At 43.9% G+C, this 17,436-nt stretch overlaps 1 protein-coding gene across 2 annotated transcripts in view; it reads right to left on the minus strand.

Moving 5' to 3' along the window:
• LOC308637154 (liver carboxylesterase 1-like) overlaps positions 1-2,274 on the minus strand; it is a 34,545-nt gene extending 32,271 nt beyond the window's left edge. Inside the window, exon 1 of one of the 2 annotated variants that reach the window (XM_081273363.1) lies at positions 2,164-2,251. In XM_081273363.1, coding sequence (XP_081129489.1) covers positions 2,164-2,215 — 52 coding nt within the window. In that variant the 5' untranslated portion in view covers positions 2,216-2,251. Of the gene's footprint in view, positions 1-2,163 lie in introns of both variants that reach the window. The other variant, XM_081273362.1, reaches the window with a different exon arrangement.
• Between the last annotated feature and the right edge of the window lie 15,162 nt (positions 2,275-17,436).

Genomic DNA, 17,436 nt, shown 5'->3' on the forward strand with positions numbered 1-17,436 from the left:
GCAGGGTCACTGGGGACGTCAGTGAGATGTCCTGGCAAGAGGCCACAGGACCAGGGCACCTCTGGACTGGAAGGAGGTGGGTGAGGGGCAGGGGATCATCCCCCTGAAAGTGAGGGTGCACACCATGGATGTGTGTGACTCCTGCAGGGGCCAGGGTGAGAGGAGAGCAGGAGCTGAGAATGGGGCTCAGAGGCAGCTTCAGCTGAGATTGGGGGCACCCACAGGGGAGATGGGTGGAGGAGGGTGGGAGGAGCTGGAGGCTGCTTCAAGGAGCTGAAGGAGGGTGAAGTCTGAGCAGACATCTGAAGACATGGCCTCTGTTACCTCAGTGACCACCTTCAACCCAGATAAAGTGGGTAGAAGCCAGAGAGCCCCAGGTGGGAATATGAGCAGACAGGGTGGGAGGCATAACCAAGATTGTGACAACAGCAGACATCTCTTGGGTCATGTGGGATGTGCACATACTGAGCACTTTCTGTGTACCCGATGTGCATTCCAGCTACTTTACATTATTCCTCAAAAGAGCTTCACCAGGTGAGTGTCCATATGCCCACTGAACAGATGGGCAAACAGGATTCGGAAGCAGCCTATAGGAACTTCCTAGGTGGAAACGGGGTGGCATTTGCTGGGGTAACCAACAAAAAGGAATGTTCAGCCCCAAATTTGGGTCTTTTCTTACTCTACCTAAGCCTCATTGCCAGTCCTCCTAAGTGTCACCTAGCCAGAGAGAAGATTACCCAGACGGGGCCTCGGCTGCCAAGGCACTGAAGTCCAGAGAACAGGTTCTGGATTCAAGAGCCAGAAACAGACCAGCGCAAGGCTTCCCAGGTGAACCTGGGAGAAGACATTTGTCTGTCCATAAAGTGGCACAGGTGTGTGCTGTGGTCCATTTTGCTGAACCCCTGTGTTAACCGTGGATTTATTTTCTGTCTCTAATGCCTTGGCTTCTGAGGTCTTCTGATCTTTGAGGAACTACTGCTCCTTGGGTCCACACCCCAGCCACCTCCTTTATTATGGTCTCATAACCTGGGCCAGTATCCTCCTGCCCAAACCACCCAGAACTAGGAGCCAGAACAAAGTCCACTCAAATAATTCCAACTGGCCAGCCCTATGCCAGCTTCCTCTGCCTCTCCCTTCTGGGCAAAACCAAAACAACCATTTTGTACCTGTTGGCCTCCTGTCCCTCTGCCTCCTGACTGACCTCAGTAGGTCCCTTTGTGTCTAGTCTACCCCAGTGGTGTCCCCAACCTCTTGGGAACTGGAGTGACAAACTATCTTTTCAACAGTCAAAAGCTTCTGGTCTGATAGTACCATATGTCAGGTTTCCTAATAACACACTCCACTTTAGATCAATACCTTTATCCTTTTTCCACCTCCTCTAGACCAGACACCACTCTAAGTGCTTCAAAAAGCACCACCCGCTTCATCCTCACTACAACCTGATAAGGTGGGTACTACTTCATGCCTATTTTAGAGACAGGCAATCCAGGCACAGATAAGTTATGTGTCTGGCCCAAGGACACCCAGCTTGAAAGTGCTGAGCTGGGATTCACTTAGTCGGGTTCCTGAGATGATGCTTTTAATATTCTGCTAAGCCATTCTCCATGGGCCAGATCTGCTCTAATAATCAAGCGCGGAAGTGGGAAGGTGACCTCTCTTAGTTCCTCATGAGTGAAGTTTGAGTTTATCTCATTGCCCTCCTGACCCTGACGCATGAAGCAGGAGGGCCAGGTGTTTATCGTACCCTGAGTCTTGTTGTGGCCAAGGCTGGCTGAGCTTCACTACTCCAAGTCTGTTTTCTTTTTTTTTTTTTAATTTTTTTATTGGTTGTTCACAACATTACAAAGCTCTTGACATATCATATTTCATACATTAGATTGAAGTGGGTTATGAACCCCCAATTTTACCCCAAATGCAGATTGCAGAATCACATCGGTTACATATCCACAATTTTACATAATGCCCTATTAGTAATTGTTGTATTCTGCTACCTTTCCTCCAAGTCTGTTTTCAAGTTCAAGTCCAGTTCCAAGTCTAGAGGAAGAGCGAGATTGTGGAACTGGAGCTGCATGCCTTTGCCGTCTAGTTTAATCACCACCCATCTCAGCCCAGGACAAGGATTTCCCCTGTGTCCCCTGGTATTTATATTTCAGAAGGACTCACCCCATGCAGTGCAAGCAGAGAGAGAAGTCAAGACCAAAGTATAGAGCCACATCCTGGAAGGACAGCCGGTCTGGGGTCAGTGAGTCTCTGTGCTGCCCAGAGGCAATGCACTGGTACCACCCTAAGCTCAAGACCTGCCCCTGAATCCTGCCTACCCAGGCCAATTGCATAACCTAAAATGACAGAAAAGCTCTCCCTCCCTCTGGCACCTCTTGGGACCTCCAAGTCACGCCCATAGCTCTTCTCTTGTATCTGAACAGTCCATACCAAGCTCTTAGATTACACAGGGCCACAAGCTCGTCCAACAACTTCTTACATAAGAATTTCTCCCTGGTAGAACTCAAACCTCAGTGCACTTTGAGCTTCCCAAAGTGGGCACCAGGAAACTGAACCCTGAAACAGGGCAAAACTTTGGCCTGGGGTCCTCAGAACAAGCTGGGACATCGTAGAACAACTCCCAGCTCCAAAGCTGCTCAGCTGAGAGGTTGGGGACATCTCTTAGCCTCCTCGGGCTGCTGTTTCCTAGAAACTAGGCTCTGATATTTGGAAGTGATCATCCAGTCCTCTTCTGAGGTCTAAATTAGCTTTGCTTTGTGTCTGCGTGGTGACCCAGGCTCCCACACACAACTATGGTCAGGAAACTCACTACATTTTGGTGCAGCAATTTTGGGATGTAATATTCTTCCAGTAGATGAATTCCATATACCTCAAATTCTTGGCTCTCATTATACCTCCATCCATTTTATCCATTCCTTCTTCAAACATTTACCCACATACCTGGTAAGTGCAGGTAAGTACAAAAACAGGCTCCAACCTCTACTCTGTGTGCGATTTTAGCCTTTTCAGGTTATGGATGCTTTTCTCAGTTACATAGAAAAAGGAAAACATATATAATATTGGTTTCTAATTTAACTTTTCAGTTTCTGTCTGTCCAAAGACCCTCTTGACCAGTGTCCTGAGTGGAGAGCTCAGCATGTTATCCCTGTTACAGTGCTGCCCCCTGCTGGACACTGGTAAGTACACAGGTGAAGACAGGTCTGGTTGTCTCTAAAACTTTTTGCTTTGATTTAATTTAATCAAAGGTTGGGGCTAAGAAAAACACTATCTGTAAAATATTAAAATTGTTTACAATGAAAGTAATGATTAGATATTTGAGAGTATTACAATAATGAAATGGCAGAGACGATTTCAAACTCTGACAGGTACTTGTATTACTGATACATCTGAAGTGACATGGCTCTTTAGGAGAGGGAATTTATAAAACATAAAAGGAGTCATTCATAAATGGCTTTGCTTTCATCCAAGTCTATCTCCTTCTGAAAATATTTTTAAAGTGTGTTCAAATTAGTTAGACATGACAGTAGAATGCATTTGGACACATTGTATACAAATGGAGCACAACTTCTCTTTCCTCTGACTGTATGTGGTGCAGAATCACACTGGTAGTATAATATTATGTGTATATAGGGTAATAATGTCTGTCTCATTCCACCATCCTTCCCATCCCCACACCCTGTCCCCTCCCGTCATTCCCCTCTGCCCAATCCAAAGTTCATAGTTTACCTATTGTGAATAGAGCTGCTAGAAACATTCATGTGTCTGCATCACTGTAGTATGCTGATTTTAAGTCTTCTGGGTATAGACATAGGAGTGGGATAACTGGTTCTATTAAAATGGTGGTTTCATTAAACAGTATGATATTGGCATCAAAATAGACATGTACACCAATGATACAGAATAGAGCACAGAGACAAACCCACATAAATATGGTTATCTCATATTAGACAAAGGTGCCAGAAACATACCTTAGAGAAAAGTTAGTCGCTTCAACAAATGTTGCTGAAAAACTGGTAATCCATATGCAGCAAAATGAAGATCAACCTTTATCTCACACCATGCGCAAAAATCAACTCAAAGTGGATTAAAGACAGGCACTAAAACAGAGACTCTGAGCCCAACAGAAGAAAAAGTAGGACCAAATCTTCATCATGTCAGCTTAGGAGATGACTTCCTTAACAAGACTCCTAAAGTGTAAAAACTAAAATCAAGAATCAATAAATGGGATGCATTTGAACTAAAAAGCTTTTTATCAGCAAAGGAAACAATCAATAACATGAATAGAGAGCCTAAAGAATGGGAGAAAATCATTGGGGCTAGGAAAGACACTTTCCACCCACACCTCAGACAGAGCAGTCATCTCCAGGATATAGAAAGAACTCAAAAAACTTACCACCAAAAAAACAAATCACCCCATCAAGAAATGGGCTAAGGAACTGAACAGACACTTCACAGAAGAAGAAATACAATTGAACAATAAATATATGAAAAAAATGTTCATAAACTCTAGCAATTAGAGAAATGCAAATAAAACTACTCTAAGATTTCATCTCACTCCAGTCAGAATGGCAATTATCAAGAATACAAGCAACAATAAGTGTTGGTGAGGATGTGGGGGAAAAGACACACTCATGCAATGCTGGTGGGACTGCAAATTGGGGCAACCACTATGGAAAGCAATATGGATGTTCATTCTTTATACAATCTTGAGGCCATAATTAATATTCAAAAATTGGCAAGTAAGATGGAGGCAAGATCCTTAACTAAGATGGGCAATCTCCTCTCAGAGGCACACCAAGTACCTGCTCCTAAAACCAATAAAATTGGGTGAAAGATCATAATGCCCACTTTTAGTATAATAAAATAAAAAGATATTGAAAAAGCAAAAAGGATTGTGATACCTGCATCACCTGTTCCAACTCCAAGTAGCCCAGTGTGGAGACAAGTGGCTCTCATTTTGGGAAGTCTAGAAGCCCAGGACCAGGTCTGCCATTGTGAAATTCGGCAGCGGGCAAAGCCCCACAACTCCTATCACTGGGCCGAAACTCACAGATTGAACTTCCAAAGCTGTTGATCCAAGTGATGTACTGCCTCTGCAACCAATCAATTTAGGCTTCTTTCCTTAAATTCAGACAGAAATCACCAACAGGCAAAGTGAAGCTCCCATCACATTGACAGCTCTAAGCTTTGAGGGCTAGCAGCTCTCAGCTCATTGGGTTGGGAACTCTTCCTGCTGATCATGCTGCAGCCAGAACTGAGAGCTCTTCTTGTAAGTCTCCCAGCAGACAGAGCTAACAGCTTCCTAGCTTGTCTTCCAGTCAGGGTAAGCAGCTCTCTCAGCAGCTTTTCTATAGCTCTTGGCAGCTCTCTGGCTTGTAGCCATCCTCAGGCCTACCACCCCTTAGTGTTACCAGCTGTTAATATGACTAATTTACCTTGCTTTGCTTGAGATAGAAATTACAGGAAAAAAGCTGGGTGTGGTGGTGCCCACCTGTAATCCTAGCAGCTTGGGAGGCTTGAGACAGGAGGATTGTTAGTTCAAAGCCAGCCTCAGCAACAGTGAGGCATTAAACCAATTCAGTGAGACTCACTCTCTAAATAAAATACAAAATAAGGCTGGATGTGGCTCAGTGGTTGAGTGCCCCTAGGCTCAATCCCTGGTACCCACCCATCCCCCCAAAAAAAAAGAAGAAAAAAAGAAATTACAGAAAAAGTAAAACCCTCTGAAAGGGGCTTTATTAGAACTTAATGCTGCAGCAGGAAGGGAACGGTACATGGGACACTTATGCTGACTGATCTGATGAGGAAGGATGCTTATACAGACCAAAAGGCAGGCCCATGCAGTCACAGTCTCCTGTCTGCTAACTTCACAAGTTTTGCATAGTCGTGCCAGTCTTCCTAGCTGTATTGGGCCCACCTGGCTGTCATAGATGGGCTCCTCACAGACCAAAGTGGAGACATCTGAATGGGCTACAGAGGGGAAGAATCATTCAGAGAAGCTTCAGAGCCTCCAAAGCTACTGCAGCCAAAGCAAAGTCTCCCAGAACATTTATGGAGCATGTGATGAGGCTGTAGCTGTTGTGATGACCCCTGCTGGATGGCTAAATAATCAGTTACCTCACTATGCTTCAGGACAGGGGCTGCATCCAAGTGCCCGGATGTTGAGGAGGGGTCTGGAGGCTGACCAGGCCAGGACACTAATACCCATTCCCCCAGCCCCAGGAAGCTTCAGCCATGAGCAAAAAAGCACTAATTTATATGCAGAAAGCATAAACAGAGTGATATCAAAAATACCCTTTTAAGGAAGATTTGGACTTTCCAGTCTGTCTCACCTCCATCGCCCCTCCTTTAATCTTGAGGGTAGAACAGAGATTAGGGCACAAAAGCTAGCACAGAGCTTTATCTTGGATCCAGTTCCAGGCCTGCCACCCTATAGAAACCAAAGTCCCCATACAGAGAACAGAGCTCACAGAGCCTCTAGGCTGGCTCTACCATCAGGTGGAGACCTGTGCACCAGACCCATAATTTGGCCACATCAGTTCCAGCCCCTGAATGGGCCTGGGCCACACTTCCTTCCTCCCAAGACTGCACAAGCTCCCACAGTTGTGAGAACCAGGCATGACCCAGCCAAGAGCCAGACTTTAAGGCCAACCTTGGGCAACAGCTATCATCAGGCCAGTGCTTGCAGCTAGTGTTCTAGAACTCCCAGCAAAGTCTGAGTGCACCTTTCCCCCCACATCCTCGCCAACACTTATTGATTTTTGTATTCTTTTTTTTTATTGGTTGTTCAAAACATTACATAGTTCTTGATATATCATATTTCACACTTTGATTCAAGTGGGTTATGAACTCCCATTTTTACCCCGTATACAGATTGCAGAGTCACATCAGTTACACTTCCACTGATTTACATATTGACATACTCATGTCTGTTGTATTCTGCTGCCTTTCCTATCCTCTACTCCCCACCCTCCCCTCCCCTCCCCTCCCCTCTTCTCTCTCTACCCCCTCTACTGTAATTCATTTGTCCCCCTTGTATTATTTTTCCCTTTCCCCTCACTTCCTCTTGTATGTAATTTTGTATAACCCTAAGGGTCTCCTTCCATTTCCAAGCAATTTCCCTTCTCTCTCCCTGTCCCTCCCATCTCTCATCCCTGTTTAATGTTGGTCATCTTCTCATGCTCTTCTTCCCTACTCTGTTCTTAGTTACTCTCCTTATATCAAAGAAGACATTTGGCATTTGTTTTTTAGGGATTGGCTAGCTTCACTTAGCATAATCTGCTCTAATGCCTTCCATTTCCCTCCAAATTCTATAATTTTGTCATTTTTTAATGCAGAGTAATACTCCATTGTGTATAAATGCCACATTTTTTTATCCATTCGTCTATTGAAGGGCATCTAGGTTGCTTCCACAGTCTTGCTATTGTGAATTGTACTGCTATGAACATCGATGTAGCAGTGTCCCTGTAGCATGCTGTTTTTAGGTCTTTAGGGAATAGACCCAGAAGGGGAATAGCTGGATCAAATGGTGGTTCCATTCCCAGCTTTCCAAGAAATCTCCATACTGCTTTCCAAATTGGTTGCACCAATTTGCAGTCCCACCAACAATGTACAAGTGTACCCTTTTCCCCACATCCTCGCCAGCACTTGTTGTTGTTTGACTTCATAGTGGCTGCCAATCTTACTGGAGTGAGATGATATCTTAGGGTGGTTTTGATTTGCATTTCTCTGACTGCTAGCGATGGTGAGCATTTTTTCATGTACTTGTTGATTGATTGTATATCCTCCTCTGAGAAGTGTCTGTTCAGGTCCTTGGCCCATTTGTTGACTGGGTTATTTGTTATCTTATTGTCTAATTTTTTGAGTTCTTTATATACTCTGGATATTAGGGCTCTATCTGAAGTGTGAGGAGTAAAGATTTGTTACCATGATGTAGGCTCCCTATTTACCTCTTATTGTTTCTTTTGCTGAGAAAAAACTTTTTAGTTTGAGCAAGTCCCATTTGTTGATTCTATATATTAATTCTTGTGCTATGGGTGTCCTATTGAGGAATTTGGAGCCCGACCCCACAGTGTGTAGGTCATAGCCAACTTTTTCTTCTATCAGATGCCTTGTCTCTGGTTTGATATCAAGCTCCTCAATCTATTTTGAGTTAACTTTTGTGCATGGCGAGAGAAAGGGATTCAGTTTCATTTTGTTGCATATGGATTTCCAGTTTTCCCAGCACCATTTGTTGAAGATGCTATCCTTCCTCCATTGCATGCTTTTAGCCCCTTTATCAAATATAAGAAAGTTGTAGTTTTGTGGGTTGGTTTCTGTGTCCTCTATTCTGTACCATTGGTCCACCCGCCTGTTTTGGTACCAATACCATGCTGTTTTTGTTACTATTGCTCTGTAGTTTGAAGTCTGGTGTCGCTATACCACCTGATTCACACTTCCTGCTTAGCATTGTTTTTGCTATTCTGGGTCTTTTATTTTTCCATATGAATTTCATGATTGCTTTCTCTATTTCTACAAGAAATGCCATTGGGATATTGATTGGCATTGCATTAAACCTATAGAGAACTTTTGGTAATATCGCCATTTTGATGATGTTAGTTCTGCCTATCCATGAACAGGGTATATTTTTCCATCTTCTAAGATCTTCTTCAATTTCTCTCTTTAGGGTTCTGTAGTTTTCATTGTATAAGTCTTTTACCTCTTTTGTTAGGTTGATTCCCAAGTGTTTTATTATTTTTGAGGATATTGTGAATGGAGTGGTTGTCCTCATTTCCATTTCAGAGGGTTTGTCGCTCATATACAGGAATGCCTTTGATTTATGCGTGTTGATTTTATATCCTGCCACTTTGCTGAATTCATTTATTAACTCTAATAGTTTCTTTGTAGACCCTTTTGGGTCTGCTAGGTATAGAATCATGTCATCTGCAAATAGTGATAATTTAAGTTCTTCTTTTCCTATTTTTATGCCTTTAATTTCTTTCGTCTGTCTAATTGCTCTGGCCAGTGTTTCGAGAACTATGTTGAACAGAAGTGGTGAGAGGGGGCATCCCTGTCTTGTTCCAGATTTTAGAGGGAATGCCTTCAATTTTTCTCCATTCAGAATGATGCTAGCCTGGGGCTTAGCGTAGATTGCTTTTACAATGTTGAGGTATGTTCCTGTTATCCCTATTTTTTCAAGAGTTTTGAACAAAAAGCGATGCTGTACTTTGTCGAATGCTTTTTCCGCATCTATCGAGATGATCATATGGTTCTTATTTTTAAGTCTATTGATGTGGTGAATAACATTTATTGATTTCCGTATATTGAACCAGCCTTGCATCCCAGGGATGAATCCTACTTGATCATGGTGTACAATTTTTTTGATATGATTTTGTATCCGATTCGCCAGAATTTTATTGAGGATTTTTGCATCTAGATTCATTAGAGATATAGTTCTGTAGTTTTCTTTCTTTGAAGTATCTTTGTCTGGTTTAGGAATCAGTGTGATGTTGGCCTCGTAGAATGAATTTGGAAGTTCTCCCTCTTTTTCTATTTCCTGGCATAGCTTGAAAAGTATTGGTATTAGTTCCTCTTTAAAGGTTTTGTAAAACTCTGCTGTATACCCATCTGGTCCTGGGCTTTTCTTAGTTGGTAATCTTTTGATGGTTTCTTCTATTTCCTCAATTGATATTGGTCTGTTTAGGTTGTCTATATCCTCCTGTCTCAATCTGGGCAGATCATATGACTTAAGAAATTTATCGATGCCTTCACTATCTTCTATTTTATTGGAGTATAAGGATTCAAAATAATTTCTGATTATCTTCTGTATTTCTGAAGTGTCTGTTGTGATATTGCCTTTTTCATCCTGTATGCTAGTAATTTGAGTTCTCTCTCTTCTTCTCTTCGTTAGCATGGCTAAGGGTCTGTCGATCTTATTTATTTTTTCAAAGAACCAACTTTTAGTTTTATCAATTTTTTCAATTGTTTCTTTTGTTTCGATTTCATTAATTTCAGCTCTGATTTTAATTACTTCTTGCCTTCTACTTGTTTTGCTGTTATTTTGCTCTTCTTTTTCGAGGATTTTGAGATGAAGTATGAGATCATTTATTTGTTGGTTTTTTCTTTTTTTAAGGAATGAACTCCATGCAATGAATTTTCCTCTTAGAACTGCTTTCAATGTGTCCCATAGATTCCGATATGTTGTGTCTGTATTTTCATTTCTCTCTAAGAATTTTTTAATTTCCTCCTTAATGTCTTTTATAACCCATTGATCATTCAGTAACCTATTGTTCATTCTCCAAGTGATGCATGATTTTTCCTTCCTTCTTTTATCGTTGATTTTCAGTTTTATTCCATTATGGTCAGATAAGATGCATGGTATTATCTCTACTCCTTTATATTGTCTAAGAGTTGCCCTGTGACATAATATATGATCTATTTTTGAGAAGGATCCATGTGCTGCTGAGAAAAAAGTGTAACTGCTTGATGTTGGGTGGTATATTCTATATATGTCAATTAAGTCTAGGTTGTTAATTGTGTTATTGAGTTCTATAGTTTCCTTATTCAACTTTTGTTTGGAAGATCTGTCCAGTGGTGAGAGAGGTGTGTTGAAGTCTCCCATGATTATTGTATGGTGGTCTATTAGACTCTTGAACTTGAGAAGAGTTTGTTTGATGAACATAGCTGCACCATTGTTTGGGGCATATATATTTATGATTGTTATGTCTTGTTGGTGTATGGTTCCCTTGAGCAGTATGTAGTTTCCCTCTTTATCCCTTTTGATTAACTTTGGCTTGAAATCTATTTTATTTGATATGAGTATGGACACTCCTGCTTGTTTCCGAAGTCCATATGAGTGATATGATTTTTCCCAACCTTTCACCTTCAGTCTATGTATGTCTTTTCCTATCAAATGCGTCTCCTGTAGGCAGCATATTGTTGGGTCATGTTTTGTGATCCATTCTACTAGCCTGTGTCTCTTAATTGGTGAGTTTAAGCCATTAACATTTAGGGTTATTATTGAGATATGGGTTATCCTTCTAGCCATATTTGTTTATTTATGTTACTGAATATGGTTTGTTTTCCTCTTTATTTTCCCTCCTTTACTGTCCTACCTCCCACTGTTGGTTTTCATTGTTATTTTCCATTTCCTCTTCCTGTAATGTTTTGCTGAGGATTTTTTGGAGAGATGGTTTTCTAGCTGCAAATTCTTTTGTTTATCGTGGAAGGTTTTAATTTCATCTTCCTTCTTGAAGCTTAATTTTGCTGGATACACAATTCTTGGTTGGAACCCATTTTCTTTCAGTGTTTGAAATATGTTATTCCAGGATCTTCTAGCTTTCAGAGTCTGTGTTGAGAGATCAGCTGTTATCCTGATTGGTTTACCCCTAAATGTAATCTGCTTCCTTTCTCTTGTAGCTTTTAAAATTCTCTCCTTATTCTGTATGTTGGGCATCTTCATTATAATGTGTCTAGGTGTGGATCTCTTATGATTATGCACATTCGGCGTCCTGTAGGCTTCTAGGATTTGGGATTCTCTCTCGTTCTTCAAGTCTGGGAAGTTTTCTCGTATTATTTCATTGAATAGATTGTTTATTCCTTTGGTTTGGAGCTCTGTGCCTTCCTGTATCCCAATGACTCTTAAGTTTGGTCTTTTAATGTTATCCCATATTTCTTGGATGTTCTGCTCCTGGTTTCTTAACAGTCTTGCTGAGCTGTCTATGTTCTTTTCAAGTTGAAATACTTTGTCTTCATTGTCTGATGTTCTATCTTCTAAGTGTTCTACTCTGCTGGTAGTATTCTCAATTGAGTTTTTAAGTTGGTTTATTGCTTCCTGCCTTTCTAGGATTTCTGTTTGTTTGTTTTTTATAACCTCTATCTCCCTGTATAGTTGATCTTTTGCTTCCTGGATTTGTTTATGTATTTCATTGTTGAAGAGATCTTTCATTGTCTGATTTTGCTGTCTAATGTCTTTCTTGAGACTCCAGATCATCTGAAGCATGTATCTCCTGAACTCTTTATCTGACATTCCATCTGCTGCAGATATTACCTCTTCTAACATTGAGTTGACCTGCATTGCTTGTGGTCCTTTCTTTCCTTGTCTCTTCATACTATTTGCTAGGAGCCACAAGCAAAATATAGGATGTATGGCACCTTTGGTTGTAAAGTGACGCCAGCTAGCCACTGAGGTATTATTATGCTAAGATTTACATTCATATGCAAATTGGGCTCCTGCTGTTCACCTTGGCCTACTACCGGACTCATGTTACGGGGACTCATGGAGAGTTCCCATTGGTTGGGGAAGGATAGTAGGAGGGAATTCCTGGGGAGGTCCCAGGAGACCGGCGGTTCCGGGAGACGCGCGGTTCCGGGAGACGCGCGGTTCGGTCAGACGCCCGCGTGGGAGGACCGGTTTTGGCTTGCTGGCGCTGAGAGTGTTGGCGGCTTTTTCAAAATAAAGTTTTGTTCCTGCTTGAGTGGCTCGTGATTCTGTGCCCAGCCAAGACTGCGGCAACTATTCGCGTTTCTTTCTGCTTACTGAGACTGTTGTGTTGTTGAATTTTCCCCCTATATATTTGTATTACTCTTGTATAGTTGCAAAGTCTCCCACGCAGGCGCGGGCAGGGGCTCTGCTCCTCCTCCAATTGGGGCACTGTGCCTACCACATCGGCAGGCCGCTGGGCCTGTTCTGCTGGTTGGTAGCAGGTGCGCCTACCTTGCAGGCGCGTGGGGTGGCTCTGCCACTCCCAGGTTGCTGGGCCTGACCTGCTGATGGGTTGCAGGTCTGGCTACCTTGCAGGCGCGGGGGGAGGGCGCACACCTATTTGTATTTAGACAGTTACGCGAAATGGAGGACGTAATGCTTGGGATGAAAGTTGGGGGGAAGGGGAAGGTAGGTGCTCTTGAAAAGAAAGAAGGAGAGGAAGATAGATAGCATAGAGGAGAATGGAAAGAGCAGTAAAACTTGGCAGGGGAGAGAGAGAGGGAAAAGGGAGAGAAAAAAATAAAATGAAATAGGAAATAAAATTAGGTCTTAGAGATCCATTTTCTTCTCTTCCCGTAGGCAAAGCTGTGCCCTCCGGGCTGAGTTTTGCCCTCAATGTGTCAACAGCAATCCCTGTAAGGCGGTTCCTGGGAGTCTCTCAATCCTGTTGGTTCAGAGCCATTTCACTTCTACGACCCCTCCTCCCCTTCCTCCTGCCAGCCAGCCAGGTCCTGCTCACTGGAGGCAGTTCCCCAAGGATTTGGTTACACTTTCAGCCCCACCGAGTGCTCTATTTCCCTAACTACTGAGCACTCTCGCTGTCATTCATCTAAGCCCCAGTGCTGTGGAGCTGTAGTCTGGGAGTCAATTATCTAATTTTTCTGGACCCCTTTGGTGGGCACACCTTTGGAATCCGGCAGCTAAGACCATTGGTGTCGCTGCTGGTGGTAATAGGAGTTGGGGGTCGAGGATCCCCTCTACTTCCCTCAGCCCCTACAGTCACAACCACACTGCTGGCGATAGGAGGAGTTGGGGGTCTGGAGTGTCCTCTGTTTCCCTCCGCACCTACCGTCACACCCTCTCAGTTCGCGGTTGGGGGATTTGGGGGTGGGGAGTCTTCTCTGCTTCCCTCTGCCCCTACAGTCACGCCCTCGTCACTGGCAGTAAGGGGAGTTGGGGGTCGAGAGTCCTTTGGCCCTTACGGTCACGCCCCCGGAGAGATTTTGAAGTTTCCCGGTTGTTTGTATCTGGTGTGGGTGGGAGTCACACACCTGCTAAAGTAGATTCCGCTGGGAAGGAATCTCTTTGGCCGAACTTTGGTGACTTCCCCTCTCTGCTATGGCGGGCCCCTGGCTCCTTGCCGGAGTGTCCGAAGGGAGGGGTGGAACTGGCTTGTCTCTGGTCTGACACAATCTCTGGTTTTAGTTCCCAGTTCACTATTTCATAAAGGGTTGGTTAGATTCCCTTCACGCTGTCTGGGGGGGGGGGGAGCCGTTCGCCGGGTGGGCGGGGCTGTTAGTAGAGCTGGGAGGGCACGGGCTGTCTGCTGGGCCAGGCGGGGACACTTCTCGCTGTGCTGGGCTGCCGGGGGCTGCCTGTAGAGCCGGGCAGCTGCGGCCGCATGGCTAAGATCCTGGCGGGTGGGGTGGCCATTCGCTGAGGGAGAGCGGGGCCTCCCGGGACGGCAAGATGGCGGGTGCCGTCTGCGGGTTCGGGCGGGCCGCACTGCTCTGGGCCACCGGCCACTTGCAGAAGCGGCTGGTGGCTGCGGGACTGGACCTCTGCGCCTGCGTGGCCGGCCAAGATCCACTTGTCTGGGACAAACTGACACTTCTAATAAACCTACCAATTCCCGGCAGGTCCCCTCTTAACGGAATTTTGCTAGAAGTTCCTCAGTAGGTAGACTGCCGCTGTTCCAATGGGTCTTTCTGATCCCGTTAATGTGGAGACATTGGAATCGCTGCTTCCTCGCCGGCGGCCATGTTGGATCTGTATTCTTTTTTTTTTAAAGAGAGAGAGAGAGAGAGAGAGAGAGAGAGAGAGAGAGAATTTTTTAATATTTATTTTTTAGTTCTTGGCGGACACAACATCTTTGTTTGTATGTGGTGCTGAGGATCGAACCCAGGCCGCACGCATGCCAGGCGAGCGCGCTACCGCTTGAGCCACATCCCCAGCCCAGTTTTTTGTATTCTTGATAGCTGCCATTCTGACTGGAGTGAGATGAAATCTTAAAATAGTTTTGATTTGCATTTCTCTAATTACTAGAGAAGTTGAACATTTTTTCATAAGATTGTATATCTTCTTCTGACAAGTGTCTGTTCAGCTCCTTATCCTATTTATTTGTTATTTTGGTGTTAAGGTTTTTGAATGCTTGATATATCCTAGAGATTAGTGCTCTATCTGATGTGCTTGTGGTAAAGGTTTGCTCCCATTCTATAGGCTCTCTATTCACCTCACTGATTGTTTCTTTTGCTGAGAAGAAGCTTTTTAGTTTGGATTCATTCCATTTATTGATTCTTGGTTTTAATTCTTACATAATAGGAGTCTTATTTAGGGAGTTGGGGCCTAAACCAACATGATAGAGATTTGGGCCTACTTTTTCTTCCATTAGGCTCAAGGTCTCTGGTTTAACTCCTAGGTCCTTGATCCACTTTGAGTTGAGTTTGTGCATGGTGAGAGATTGAGGTTTAATTTCATTTTGTTACATATGGATTTCCAGTTTTCTCAGCACCATTTGTTGAAGAGGCTATCTTTTCTCCAATGTACACTTTTGTGTCCCTTTGTCTAATATAAGATAACTGTAGTTATGTGGGTTAGTCTCTGTGTCCACTGTTAGAGTCTGTAAACAAGTCTGGATGGCACCTGGCATATTGCCAGAGGGAGTGGTTTGTGAAGTAACGCCAGTGAGCCATTAAGTATGGAGATTCCTTATTGGTTGACTGATGTATCTAGTTTATGCTAATTAAGATAAGCTGTGTGGGGCTGGGGATGTGGCTCAAGTGGTAGCGCGTTGGCCTGGCATGCGTGCGGCCCGGGTTCAATCCTCAGCACCACATACAAAGATGTTGTGTCCGCCGAGAACTAAAAAGTAAATATTAAAATTCTCTCTCTCTCTCTCTCTCTCTCTCTCTCTCTCTAAAAAAAAAAAAGATAAGCTGTGTGGAATGTATAAATACCACTGCTGTCCTACAATAAACGGCTCTCACTCCTGCTGTATCAATCTACACAAGTTGCTTGTCACCCCCCGGTTATTTTGCTGCAGCCGGACCGAGGCAGTCCACTATTCTGTACCATTGGTCTACAGGTCTATTTTGGTGCCAATATCATGCTGTTTTTGTTACTATTACTCTGTGGTATAGTTTAAGGTCTGTAATAGTGATGCCACCTGCTTCACTCTTCTTGCTAAGGATTGTTTTGGCTATTCTGGGTCTCTTATTTTTCCAGATGAATTTCTTTCTTTCTTTTTTTTTTTTTTAGAGAGTGAGAGAGGAGAGAGAGAGAGAGAGAGAGAGAGAGAGAGAGAGAGAGAGAGAGAGAATTTTTAATATTTATTTTTAGTTCTCGGCAGACACAACATCTTTGTTGGTATGTGGTGCTGAGGATCGAGGATCGAACCCGGGCCGCACGCATGCCAGGCGAGCGCGCTACCGCTTGAGCCACATCCCCAGCCCCTCCAGATGAATTTCATGATTGCATTTTCTATTTCTATGAGGAGTCTCTATCTTTCTTGAAGTAATCTTTACTACCTGTATTTGCTCTCTTATCTCTTTGTTGGAGTGATCAATTTTTGCCTGTAGTTGCTCTCTTAGGTCATTCTTTAATTCCCAGATCATTTTAATGATGTGCATTCTGAACTCCTTCTCTGACATTTCATCTACTGTGCTGTTCATGGCTTCTATTATTGTCGTATCTTGGTTTGTTTGGGGCACTTTCCTCCCTGTTTTTTTCATGCTGTCTGTGTCTTCCTCTCTTGCAGTGCAGACCTGAGCTATTGCAGCTTCTAACCTGTAATCTTGTAGTGTCCCTTCAGGCTACCAATACCTCATCTTAAAAGGAGATTTCAAAGTTTACAGCACCCAATGCAACCCGTATGCGGCCATAGATCAATTAGGTTTTATTTGGACATCTACTGTTTTGTCGCTATAAACAGAAATGATGAATTTGGTTATCTTCTATCAGGTAACCAGTAATTTTGCATAAGGGTTTACAGTTTCTAATGGTGGGCAGAGGGGGCTGGTAGGCTGTCATGTTTATGAGGCAGGATGTGAGAATACAGAGGTATTAGATTAAAGGACCAATGAAAGGGTAATCAAAAGTGTTGGCTGTTAGCTGGAGAAAAAAGAGAGTATGGCGACCTCATGCAAGTCTTCCTGTTGCCTCTGCAAGCAGATGGTGTCTGTTAGCACTCCTAGTAGGGATACCAGTGGTGCATAGGGGCCCACAGGGACCTTGGTGACGGTCTTCCAGGTCCTGGTTCTTGTCCCCAGATGGAAGCACCCGTGTCACTGGTTGATGGTGGTAGTAGTTTCAAGCCTGTAGGTACCATAACATTGGGCTTCAAGGCCCCCATCAGCATCCCAAGGTGGAAGCTGCCCCAGCTAAAGATGGCGTAGGCAGCAGTAACCCAAGATGGCAATGGAGATGTCCCAAGATGGAAGCAACCGCTTTCAGGACTGGGAGGATAGGCTGTGCAATGGCATTGGGTGGCCTATTCGGTGATGCTGCAGTGTTGTCTGCAGTGCTGCAAGGGGCAGCTGCCTTGGCCCTGACCAATGTCCCACAGGGGAGATTACCACGTGGGGGGGGGGGCTATGGCGATGGCTGCTGTTGGGAGTAGCCCTGGCTCCAAAGAGTAACTTTCCCATCGCCCGAGTAGAGCCGTCCAATGGTGAGCCCTGCTGGCTCACAAGATCCTTACCCACCAATCAGACTAGCCCTGCTGACTCACATAATCCTTACCCACCAATCAGAAA

Source organism: Spermophilus citellus (genome assembly GCF_964194105.1).
Source record: "Spermophilus citellus genome assembly, chromosome: 18".
Classification (NCBI taxonomy): Eukaryota; Metazoa; Chordata; class Mammalia; order Rodentia; family Sciuridae; genus Spermophilus; species Spermophilus citellus.